The following is a 12,981-nucleotide window of genomic DNA, read 5'->3' on the forward strand; positions in this document are numbered from 1 at the left end:
CAGCCAGAGCTGCTCAGGAAAGTGGAGTAGATAAAAGTGACGTCATTCCTGAAGTGCCACTGATTGGCTGCGCCTCCAGCCCGACGCCCAGCAACAAACCGCAACCCAGCCAGCACGAAATAGCGACCCAGGCAAACGGCGACTCAGCCAGCAGCAAACAGCGACCCAGGCAGGGGGAGGAGTAGGGAATCGCTGCAGACTGCCTGCCAACCTACACAGAACTAACCGCCCTCAATTGGAGAGCACGAAGAGGGAGGGCGGCGAGACAGTGAGCGGAGGAGGCGGGTGAAGGCTCAGGGCGGGGGTTGGGGTCCAGTAATGGCGAGTCAGAGGAGGGGGGAGGGAAAGTGCAGCGGGTCCAATTCCAGCGTGGCCGTCATCCCCGTTCACTCAAAAGAAAGCAAGCAAACCGATGACATGCTGCAGGACGTTCAATAGACAGGAGTGGAAGTGAACAAAGCAAGTCTATGGTAAGCAAGGAAGCCCATTGGTTAATCTCTGATTCCACTCCCCAAAGCAGCCGTCATTCCTATACCCTCAAAAAAAAAAAGGAAACCTAGGAGCTGCTTCTCATTGTCGTTTTTACAGCTGTTTCCACTGGACAAAAGGATGGGGGGAGACACACAGACCCTGCAACTGGGAGGGGGGACCCTGCAACTGGGAAAAAGGGAGGGGGGACCCTGCAACTGGGAAAAAAGGAGGAAGGGATGGAGGGGGGACCCTGCAACTGGGAGGAAGGAAGGAAGGAAGGGAGGGGGGGGACACCCCTGCAAATGGGAGACATACCGGGGGGGGGGACGACCCTGGAACTGGGAGGGAGGGGGGACCCTGGCACATACTCTCATTCTCACACACACACTCGCACCCAGTCTCACTCTCTCTCTGTCGCACACACACACACACTCGCTCATTCACACTCTCTCAAACATACACACTCCGAGGAAAACCTTGCTAGCGCCCATTTCCTTTAAAACAGAAACGGGCCTTTTTTGCTAGTATTAACTAATATATACACTTGCTTCTGCTTATTTCTGTTTAGTTAATCCTATGCTACTATCAGCTATTTATTTTATTTTTCCTCAAGAGGACTGTGTTCATGAGGGGCTAGCTAAACTAAAGATGAACAAAATGTTGGGGCCAGATGGCATACATCAAACGGTACTGAAAGAACCTAGAGAAGTTCTGGCGGCTCCTCTGGTTTACTTTTTCAATGCTTCTCTAAAGTTGAGAGTGGTCCTGGAGTACTGGAGAAGGGCAGATGTGGTCCCTCTCCACAAAACAGAAGTAAGGAAGAAGTTGGGAACTACAGGCTGATAGTCTGACTTCTATGGTAAGTAAAGTAATGGAATGCTTTTAAAACAGAGAATAGTAAAGTTTTTGGAACTCAATGTATTACAGGACCCAAAGAAAATCTGATTAATTTCTTTAACTGGGTGACCACTTGGATATAAGGAAAGTGCTAGATGTGGAGTACTTGAATTTTAGCAAAGCCTTTGGCACAGTTCCGCATAGATAAATGACTAATAAATAAACTGAGTGCCCTTGGTATGGGCCATAAAGTGACTGACTAGATTAGGAACTGGTTGAGTGGAAGGGGATAGAAGGTAGTGGTAAATGGAGCTCACTATGAGGAAGATGTTACCAGTGATGTGCTGCAAGGTTCGGTTTTTGGGCTGAATCTTTTTAACATTTTTGTAAGCAATGTTGCTAAAGGGCTGTCTGGTAAGGTGTGCGGATGATACCAAAATCTGCAATTGGGTAGACTCTCCTCATGGAGTGGATAACATGAGGAAGGACCTAGCAAAGCTTGCAAAATGGTGTGGAATTTGGCAGATGAGATCTTGTGCTAAAAAATACATGGTCATACATTTGGGCTGCACAAGCCTGAGGGAACTGTATAGTTCAGGGGTGAAGAACATTTATGCATGAAAAAGGAGCAGGACTTGGATGTGATCGCATGTGATGATCTTTTTTTTTATATATATATATTTTTTTTTATTCAATTTTAAACAGTTACAAATATATGCTGCATGCTTGCAATAAACCAAAACTATTCTCATACAATAACAGCATTACTCAGTTCTTATAGCAATTAGGTTTATTATCCTGCATGTCCCCACCCTCCCACCCCCCTGGGTCAAAGCAACTTTAAACAGCTTTAAATTCCTTTCCATCGTTCATACGGATTCCAAATTTTCTGAAATTTTTGTAACTGTCCTTTACGGATAGCTGTCAGTTTCGACATTTGATAGATGTGGTGTAGCCTATCTTCCACCACCTGGGATTTAGGAACTTCCTTCTGCATCCAAGCTTTGGCTAGAGCCAACTTAGCTGCACCTAGAAACTGGATAGCCAGTTTATGACAGTGTATCGGGCTCTTTTCAGGTCGTATATTCAGTAGGCAATACATAGCATGACTCGGGTAAACTATCTTTAACATATCCTGTATCCTCTCTAGGATTTCAAGCCAGAAGACCTGTACCCGGGGGCAGTCCCACCAAATGTGCCAAAATGTACCTGTCCCCCCACATTCTCTCCAACAGTCTGTCGTGAGGCTTGGATAAAATTTATGTAGCTGCACCGGAGTGTAGTACCACCTATACAGAATTTTAAACCCATTTTCTACCAGTGGCTGGGCGATGGATGGCTTTAACAAGAATCTATAACTTCCAGCCCACCACTCCTCTGTCGCCTGGAATTGGAGATCCTCCTCCCAGCTCCTTGTATAGATAGTATGTGATGATCTTAAGGTGGTTACATCGGTAGAAAAGTTGACAACGAAAGCTAGAAGGATGCTTGGGTGCATAAGGAGAGGAGTGGCTAGTAGGAAAAAGGAGGTGATGATGCCCCTCTATAAGACTCTGATGAGACCTCATTTAGAATATTCTGTACAGTTCTGGAGACTGCAAATTCAATAAGATATAAACAGGATGGAGTCAGTCCAGATGGCATATGTTAAAATGGTGAAATGGTCTTCATCATAAAGTATACGAGGACAGACTTAAAGATCTCAATGTGTATACTTTGGAAGAAAGGTGGGAGAGGAGAGATATGATAGAGATGTTTAAGTACCTAAGTGGCGTAATTGAAAGGAAGCTCTGGGATGAAGGGGTATAGGATGAAGGTGAAAGGGGATAGACTCAGAAATAACCTGAGGAAATACTTCTTCATGGAAAGGATGGTAAATTTATGGAATGGCCTCCTGGTGGAGATGATGGAGACAAAAATGGTATCTGCATTAAAAAAAAAATTGGGACAAGTACATAGGATCTCTAAGGGCGAAGAAGGGATAGTAGATGGCATGGATGAGCAGACTAGATAGACCATATGCTCTTTATCTGCCTTCATTTTTCTCTGTTTCTAATCTTCAGTTTAGGTGCTAGGCAGGTCATCTGCTGCTGTTTGTGCCTCCACACAAACCACCTAGCCATGATAGGCTAATCTCCTTCAGTTGGCCAACCTGATGTCTCTGTGGCCCTTGGATGACTCCCCAATTTAAAGATGCTCTCTTAACAGAATGATATGATATGGGGCCACCTTTATCTACTTAAGGCATTCAGCTTAGCCCTTGGCCCCTCCCTAGTTTGACCCCTGCAGATTTCTCATCAGTTCCATGACCAGCTGCTTCATGAAGCAGTTTTTTATGACATCTAGAAACTTCCCTAGTGTGTGCCGGTGGAACATTTAGAGCTGCATTTTAGAAATGTCATTCAAATTTGAATTGAAACAACCAGGTTGGGACATCTCCAGTTGAAATACATGGTGAAATGGATTCTGATGCACGGGTTACACTCTACAAGACCATCCATATAGAAAAATAAACATCTAAAATATCAACAGGTCAGAATTGTCACAAAAAAGTATATGTGCTGGCACATAAATGTTTATGTTCTGAAATAGCAACATAAACATCTATGTGCCTGAAGATAAATGTTTATCCTAGTCACTTTGGAAGGATAAAAGTTTATTTTTCCTAAAGCTGAGCCTGGTGACTCTTGCTATTTTGTTAGGGGGGGGGGGGTTTGGGGGGGAAGGGCCATCAAGCACTGGGGGATTAAGAGGGTGACCTCACCTAATCCCTGTAGTTGAGCGCTGCATAATAGCAACACTTTTTTGAAAGCTAGACATCCTTATAGCAGATGTAAATCCTGACATCAGTCTGTTAGGACATAGATGTTCATAACCCAAAATAGACATTCACCTCTTAGGCCTACCCTAGTCCCACCCAAAACCTGCCCAGACCATGCCCCTCACCATTTGATTGCTCTTTAGATGTTTATATTCCAGCTTTGTAAAATTGGACCTTAGACGTTTATGCAAGATAAACATTTACATGCCCATTGCAGGACGTCTAAACTGCAAATGGTGCTTCTAAAGTAAGCACCTTAGCCAACTCATACAAGTGTAATTGAAATTTCCCGTTATTATTATACTGCCCATTTTATTTGCTTTTCTAATTTCTGCCAGCAGAGTGGCCAGGGATGATTTGGAAAGCCTTCTGACAGAGCCTTATAATAGCAGACAGAAAATAACTCAGCTCTCTTTAGTGTAGCAGAGATTAAAAGAAAGTGGTTGAATATTTTAAAGTTTTTTTCTTAATGGGAAAGGTATGATCCCAATCATAGCTTTTCAAATTTTAGTTTTTAAATTAGATTCATTTCTGCAAAAGCAATTGCATGACTTCGTAATGTAGAAATGCATGAAGTATAGTCTCAACAAAAAGGGCTTTGGAATTAGAGACAGTAAAAGAATGAGTGGTTAAAATTTCCTTTCACTTTAGGATCAGATGGTAGTGCAAAGAACATTACTTATAATGTTGTTTTCATTGTTCTTTTTTTTTTTTTTTTTTTTTTTTAATTATAGACTTACCTTGATAGAAATCCAGAAGCTTTTCAACCTAAGATTGGGAAAGGGAAACTGGGGGACATTAAGCCACGACATAACAAAGGGTGCAACTGCAAACGCTCAGGCTGCCTTAAGAATTATTGTGAGTGCTATGAGGTTAGTAGCGAAAATTTAATTTTATAAATCTTGGCTTAGATTTATTTTAGATTAATACACACTTCCGGGGTAAAACACTGTCCGGTCTCCACCAACTTATTACTAAGTACTATATCAAGAAACCTGTTCTCCCTAAAATATAAACAAAAAATTGTGACAGTGCACTGTGACACACAATGCTTTTTTATATTTTAAATATGCTAGTAGTGCTCAGTGGAGGGGGTTATATCCACAGGACTCACTCACAGTATGTACTGCTTTTAAACCCCTTTTAAAACATCATTGCACACCACCTCCCTGTCCTATTCTCTGCTGTATAAGATATAAAGCCTGTACTTAGTTTATCAATTGCAACCAAAAGATATTGAAGAAATGTTGAAAAGATGTTACTACTTAGCTCATCCAGGGACGATAGATGTGCTTAGATGTATAGGCGTCCTGTGAGGATCCCCATCCACAGTGTGGCTAAAAACGCAACCGTAGTTCTACTACTCCCTAAACTCAGGACTGAAATCCAACTCTCTCACAATGGTAGATGTACCATTTATTTTAACCAAAAAAATGTGTTTCCATTCAAATAATATTTTTCTCAACATATTTTACAAAGTATATGCTATTAAGGTGGTTCAATTAGCATGAATGTGAAACTTATAGTAGTGGCAATTGGCAAGGCTATCCCCTAAATTTTCTAAATCATGTCCAAAGATGCTCACAGAAATCTGTGTGCACTGCCACTTGATGCGCACAAGGCAATTAGGCCAATCAGTGCTAATAAGTGACCCCTAACATGCAGTTATCATCACAGGGGCATAGCCAGACAACAGATTTTGGGTGGGCCTAGACAAGAATTGGGTGGGTACTGTGTTCTTCCCCCCCCCTCCCCCCCCCAAAAAAAAATCTCAGTTGGTGGAAAAACGCTTCTTTCCACCTTGGCAGCAGGAATACACTGAAAACTGAGCATGCGCAGGTGTTGGTGTTGTGGAGAGTAGCGTTTTCGTTACCATCAGGGGAAACTCTTCAGCTGGCAGAGCTTGGGATTACCACCAATTACCACTAAACTTGTGCTACTGTTGGGTGGGCCTGAGCCATAAATGGGTGGGCCCTGGCCCACCCAAGCCCACCTGTGGCTACGCCACTGTATCATCAGTAATTGGACCTTCCATATCCTCTGCAGCAGATGAACCCAGAAACTGGTGGGTTGTGTCCATCTATCAGCAGGTGGAGATAGAGATAACTAGACTGAAGATAGTGATACCAGACCAGCCCCTTCAGTAGCCAGTATATCTCTATCTCCAGCAGGTGGTGGACGACATCTCTTCACCTCCTGTATTCATCTTCTGTGGAACATCTCCTGAGCTTTTGCCAGTTGAGAGTGGGGGTGAGGCTGATCGGCGCCATCCTTAGGGGCATACCTGGTCTCCAGGTCCCTGCCTCACCCCTGAGTTCCCCTATCTCCCGACTGTGCTGCTTTCTGGCTTTGCCTCCCTTACCAACCATTAAAAAAAAAAGTGGAGAAAGAGGAGAGTTAAAAAATTTATATATAAAAGACAAAAATTTTCCTCAGAGGCACAAATTGACAGCCAGCGTTGACTGCACGCCTGCCGGGAGATTTAAGCTCCTTATCAGCAGGGGGCTCCGGTTCTGTGGGGAGTCCTTTTTCGGGGTTCTTCCCCGGGTCTGTGAGCAGAGGGGAAGGGTTTTCTCCAGAGTTTATTTTACTCCATCAGGCCTACATTCTTAAGCGTTCCTTCCCCTTCCCTCAGACTGCTCCATTGTTAGAACCTGGGGGTTCCTCTGGGGAATTACATAAGTACATAAGTATTGCCTTACTGGGAAAGACCAAAGGTCCATCAAGCCCAGCATCCTGTTTCCAATAGTGGCCAATCCAGGTCACAAATACCTGGCAAGATCCCAAAAAAGTACAAAACATTCTATACTGCTTATCCCAGAAATAGTGGATTTTCCCCAAGTCCACTTAATAATGGTCTATGGACTTTTTCTTTAGGAAGCCATCCAAACCTTATTTAAACTCTGCTAAGCTAACTGCCTTTACCACATTCTCTGGCAACAAATTCCAGAGTTTAATTACATGTTGAGTGAAGAAACATTTTCTCCAATTCGTTTTAAATTTACTACATTGTAGCTTCATCGCTTGCCCCCTAGTCCTAGTATTTTTGGAAAGCGTAAGCAGACGCTTCACATCTACCTGTTCCACTCCACTCATTATTTTATAGACCTCTATCATATCTCCCCTCAGCCGCCTTTTCTCCAAGCAGAAGAGCCCTAGCCACTTTAGCCTTTCCTCATAGGTAAGTCGTCCCATCCCCTTTATCATTTTCGTTGCCCTTCTCTGCACCTTTTCTAATTCCACTATATCTTATTTGAGATATGGTGACCAGAAATGAACACAATATTCGAGGTGCGGTCGCACCATGGTGCGATACAAAGGCATTATAACATCCTCATTTTTGTTTTCCATTCCTTTCCTAATAATACCTAACATTCTATTTGCTTTCTTAGCCGCAGCAGCACACTGAGCAGAAGATTTCAACGTATCATCGACGACACCTAGATCCCTTTCTTGGTCCGTGACTCCTAACGTGGAACCTTGCATGACATAGCTATAATTCAGGTTCCTCTTTCCCACATGCATCACTTTGCACTTGCTCACATTAAACATCATCTGCCATTTAGACGCCCAGTCTCCCAGTCTTGTAAGGTCCTCTTGTAATTTTTCACAATCCTCCCGCGATTTAACGACTTTGAATAACTTTGTGTCATCAGCAAATTTAATTACCTCACTAGTTACTCCCATCTGTAAGTCATTTATAAATATGTTAAAAAGCAGCGGTCCCAACACAGACCCCTGGGGTCCATTGAGAATACTGACCATTTAACCCTACTCTCTGTTTTCTATCTTTTAACCAGTTTTTAATCCACAATAGAACACTACCTCCTATCCCATGACTCTCCAATTTCCTCTGGAGTCTTTCATGAGGTACTTTGTCAAACGCCTTCTGAAAATCCAGATACACAATATCAACTGGCTCACCTTTATCCACGTGTTTGTTCACCCCTTCAAGGAAATGTAACAGATTGGTGAGGCAAGATTTCCCTTCACTAAATCCATGACTTTGTCTCATTAATCCATGCTTTTGAATATCCTCTGTAATTTTGTTCTTTATAATAGTCTGTACCATTTTGCCCAGCACCGGTGTCAGACTCACCGGTCTATAATTTCCCATATCTCCTCTGGAACCTTTTTTAAAAATCGGCGTTACATTGGCCACCCTCCAATCTTCCGGTACCACGCTCGATTTTAAGACTAAATTACTAATTACTAACAATAACTCCGCAAGTTCATTATTCAGTTCTATCAATACTCTGGGATGAATACCATCTGGTCCAGGAGATTTGCTACTCTTCAGTTTGTAGAACTGCCCCATTACATCCTCCAGGTTTACAGAGAATTCATTAAGTTTCTCCAACTCGTCAGCTTTGAATACCATTTCTGGCACCGGTATCCCACCCAAATCTTCCTCAGTGAAGACTGAAGCAAAGAATTCATTTAATCTCTCCGCTATGGCTTTGTCTTCCCTGATTGCCCCTTTTACTCCTCGGTCATCTAGCGGTCCAACCGATTCTTTTGCCGGCTTCCTGCTTTTAATATAACTAAAATAATTTTTACTATGTGTTTTGTCCTCCAACGCAATCTTTTTTTCAAAGTCCCTCTTAGCCTTCCTTATCAGCGCTTTGCATTTCACTTGACATTCCATATGCTGTTTCTTATTATTTTCAGTCGGTTCCTTCTTCCGTTTTCTGAAGGATTTTCTTTTAGCTCTAATAGCTTCCTTCACCTCACTTTTTAACCACGCCGGCTGTCGTTTGGTCTTCCATCCTCCTTTTTAAATACGTGGAATATATTTGGCCTGTGCTTCCAGGATGGTATTTTTGAACAGCATCCACGCCTGATGTAAATTTTTGACCCACGCAGCCGCTCCTCTAAGATTTGTTTTCACCGTTCTTCTCATTTTATCATAGTCTCCTTTTTTAAAGTTAAACACTAACATATTTGATTTCCTATGTTTACTTACTTCAAACTAATATCAAATCCGATCATATTATGATCACTGTTATCAAGCGGCCCCAGCACCATTACCTCCTGCACCAGCTCATGTGCTCCACTAAGGACTAGGTCTAGAAATTTTCCTTCTCTCGTCGGCTCCTGTACCAGCTGCTCCATAAAGCAGTGCTGATTTCATCAAGGAATTTTACCTCCCTATTATGCCCTGATGTTACATTTACCTAGTCAATATCGGGGTAATTGAAATCACCCATTATTATTGTGTTGCCCAGTTCGTTTGCATCCCTAATTTCCTTCAACATTTCTGCATCCTTCTGTTCATCCTGGCCAGGCGGACGGTAGTACACTCCTATCACTATCCTTTTCCCCTTTTACAAATGGAATTTCAATCCATAGTGATTCCAAGAAGTGTTTTGTTTCCTGCAGAATTTTCAATCTATTTGATTCAAGGCTCTCATTAATATACAATGTCACTCCTCCACCAATTCGATCCATCGTATCACTACGATATAATTTGTACCCCAGTATGACAGTGTCCCACTGGTTATCCTCTTTCACCAGGTGTCAGAGATGCCTATTATGTCTAATTTTTCATTTAGTGCAATATATTATAACTCTCCCATCTTATTTCTTAGGTTCCTGGCATTCGCATATAGACATTTCAGGCTATATTTGTTGTTCCTATTTACATCATGCTCAGTACTTGACAGTATTAATTTGCAATTTTGTCTGTTTTTTATTTTTATTTAAGGACACCTGATCTACTATGGTCTCTTTTGCAACCTCACTATCAGGATACCCTATCTTACCTATTGGTGATATCTTTGAAAGATACCTTATCCCGAACCATGCGCTTTTGAGCGACTGTCGGCCTCCCCCCCCCCCCCCCCCCCCCCCCCCCCCGTTTCTAGTTTAAAAGCTGCTCTATCTCCTTTTCAAATGCTGATGCCAGCAGCCTGGTTCCACCCTGGTTAAGGTGGAGCCCATCTTTTCGGAATAGGCTCCCCCTTCTCCAGAATGTTGCCCAGTTCCTAACAAATCTAAAACCCTTCTCCCTGCACCACCGTCTCATCTACGCATTGAGACTCCGGAGCTCTGCCTGTCTCTTTGGCCCTGCGCGTGGAACGGGTAGCATTTCAGAAAATGCTACCCTAGAGGTTCTGGATTTGAGCTTTCTATCAAAGAGTCTAAATTTGGCTTCCAGAACCTCTCTCCCACATTTTCCTAGATCCTGCAGTTTCTGCTAGAGTCTATCTGTTAATGCTGTGGTACAACGGTTTTTAAAACTAAGGGGAAAAGACTATGGAGATTAGTTGATAAAATTTGCTTTTTTATATTTTTATTTTGCCTATCACTGACCTACAATTCCTCCTTTAAACCCCAATCTTTAAGTTCCCAAAGCACAAAGCAAAATAGTGTTCACTTACCAGAGAAATGTCCTCTTCTCTCAGAACTTCTCAGAAAGGAAGTTCAGTGGGACCTTTCCTCTTTATATAGTTTTGAATCTAAGGGGCCTTTTTTAAACAGGCTCTTTGAAGCTAACTCAGCAACCTATGCAAATATTCTACTTCCCCACACCTTAGTTAGCACCTAATTGAGGTCCCTGGACTTGACACCTCTCCAGCAGCCAAAGAACAGAAAATAGCTGCCTTTTAGAACAAGAGTTTTGTGGCTGTTAAGTTTCTACCTCTAGAAAGGTTTCAGTTTAAAACTATGGGAAAAATGCCTATTTCTAGAGAAAATTTCAGTTTAAAAGTATGGGAAAAGGATTTTACACTATCCTGCTTATAATCGAAATAGAAAAACGCCTATATTGTGACCCAAATCGGGAGATAGACGTTTATCTCACAAAAACAAATAAAGCGGTATAATCGAAAGCCGAATTTGGACGTTTTCAACTGCACTCCGTCGCGAATGCGGACAAAGTTGATGGGGGTGTGTCGAAGGCGTGGTGAAGGCGGAACTGGGGCGTGGTTATCGGGCGAACAGAGATGGGCGCCTTTCACCGATAATGGAAAAAAAATATGCGTTTTTAGCGAGAATTTAGGGCACTTTTCCTGGACCCTGTTTTTCCATGAATAAGGCCCCAAAAAGTGCCCTAAATGACCAGATGACCACTGGAGGGAATCGGGGATGACCTCCCCTGACTCCCCCAGTGGTCACAAACCCCCTCCCACCACAAAATATGCCGTTTCACAACTTTTTATTTTCACCCTCAAATGTCATACCCACCTCCCTGGCAGCAGTATGCAGGTCACTGGAGCAGTTATTAGGGGGTGCAGTGGACTTCAGGCAGGTGGACCCAGGCCCATCCCCCCCCCCCACCTGTTACACTTGTGCTGGTAAATGGGAGCCCTACAAACCGCCCCCCAAACCCACTGTACCCACATGTAGGTGCCCCCCTTCACCCCTTAGGGCTATAGTAATGGTGTAGACTTGTGGGCAGTGGGTTTTGAGGGGGATTTGGGGGGCTCAACACCCAAGGGAAGGGTGCTATGCACCTGGGAGCTGTTTTACCTTGTTTTTTTTTTTTGTAAAAGTGCCCCCTAGGGTGCCCGGTTGGTGTCCTGGCATGTGAGGGGGACCAGTGCACTACGAATCCTGGCCCCTCCCACGAATAAATGTCTTGAAGTTATTCGTTTTTGAGCTGGGCGCTTTCGGTTTCCATTATCGCTGAAAACCAAAAACGCCCAGCTCAAAAAAAGATAAACGTCCATGTTTTTCGAAAATACGCTTCGGTCCGCCCCTTCACGGACCCGTTCTTGGAGATAAACGCCCATGGAGATAGACGTTTCCGTTCGATTATGCCCCTTTATGGCAACTAGTTAATAATACTTGATTTTCTCTCTCTCTCTTTTTATTCCCCCCTTAATACTAAACTAGGTCCTGCTTGCTTCCCCCCCCCCCTCTCTCTCTTTGTATTCCCCCCTTAATACTAAACTAGATCCTGCAGTGCCTGCTAGAGTCGATCTGTTAATGCTGTGGTACAAAGTTTTTAAAACTAAGGGGGAAAGACTATGGAGATTAGTTGATAAAAATTGCTTTTTTATATTTTTATTTTGCCTATCACTATCCTACAATTCCTCCTTTAAACCCCAATCTTTAAGTTCCCAAAGTACAAAGCAAAATAGTGTTCACTTACCAGAGAAATGTCCTCTTCTCTCAGAACTTCTCAGAAATTAGATGTCTTGATTCCCTCTCCTGTTGAGGATTCTTTGCTTACAAGGAAGCACATGACTTCCCTGTCTGAGCAAGGTTGCCAGCTGGGAAAAATTTTCCCAGCCCAAAACCAGCCGTAAACCCGCCCAAAAACCGCCCGCAGCCAACCCCCGTCTCCCGCGTCACCGAATCCCCGCCCCCGACGTCACCCCTGACGTCAACCCCGCCCCTGAAAGGCTTCTATTGGACCAAATTGGACCAATAGAAGCCCCGGAAAAGCTTCTATTGGACCAAATTGGACCAATAGAAGCCCCGGCAGCGGGAAAACCGGCCAATCGGCGGCTGCGAAAACCCACCCAATCCCCCACCGTGGCTGCTCAAAAACCCGCCCAAATCCCCGCAACCCACGCGATTAGAAAATTCCCCACAGCCGTTTCCAAAAAGCCGCCCAATTCGGCAGCTTAACCGCAACCCTGGCAAGTTTGTATCAGAGGGGGTGTCTGTAGCAGTGGCGTAGCCAAGGGTGGGTGGGCCCACCCAGTAGCTGGCAGGGATTCCCAAGCCCCACCATCTGAAAACTCCCAACAACTGTCCCTCCTGCATACCTTGTAAATAGCAGATCTTCGCCTGCACTAAGCAGCGACTGATACATACTGCTTGCACCAGCCCCACAGCCTCTCCTCTGACGTATTCCAGCCTATACTGAAACAGGAAGTTACATCAGTGGGATGGCTGTG

At 43.7% G+C, this 12,981-nt stretch overlaps 1 protein-coding gene across 1 annotated transcript in view; it reads left to right on the top strand.

Annotated features, from left to right (window-relative positions):
* LOC115469041 (tesmin-like) overlaps window positions 1-12,981 on the top strand; it is a 263,762-nt gene that overhangs the window by 210,760 nt on the left and 40,021 nt on the right. The window contains exon 6 of the mRNA XM_030201307.1: window positions 4,864-5,001. Within this exon, the coding sequence (XP_030057167.1) occupies window positions 4,864-5,001 (138 nt within the window). The remainder of the gene's footprint in view (window positions 1-4,863; window positions 5,002-12,981) is intronic.

The sequence above is a fragment of the Microcaecilia unicolor genome, chromosome 4, assembly GCF_901765095.1.
Source record: "Microcaecilia unicolor chromosome 4, aMicUni1.1, whole genome shotgun sequence".
Classification (NCBI taxonomy): Eukaryota; Metazoa; Chordata; class Amphibia; order Gymnophiona; family Siphonopidae; genus Microcaecilia; species Microcaecilia unicolor.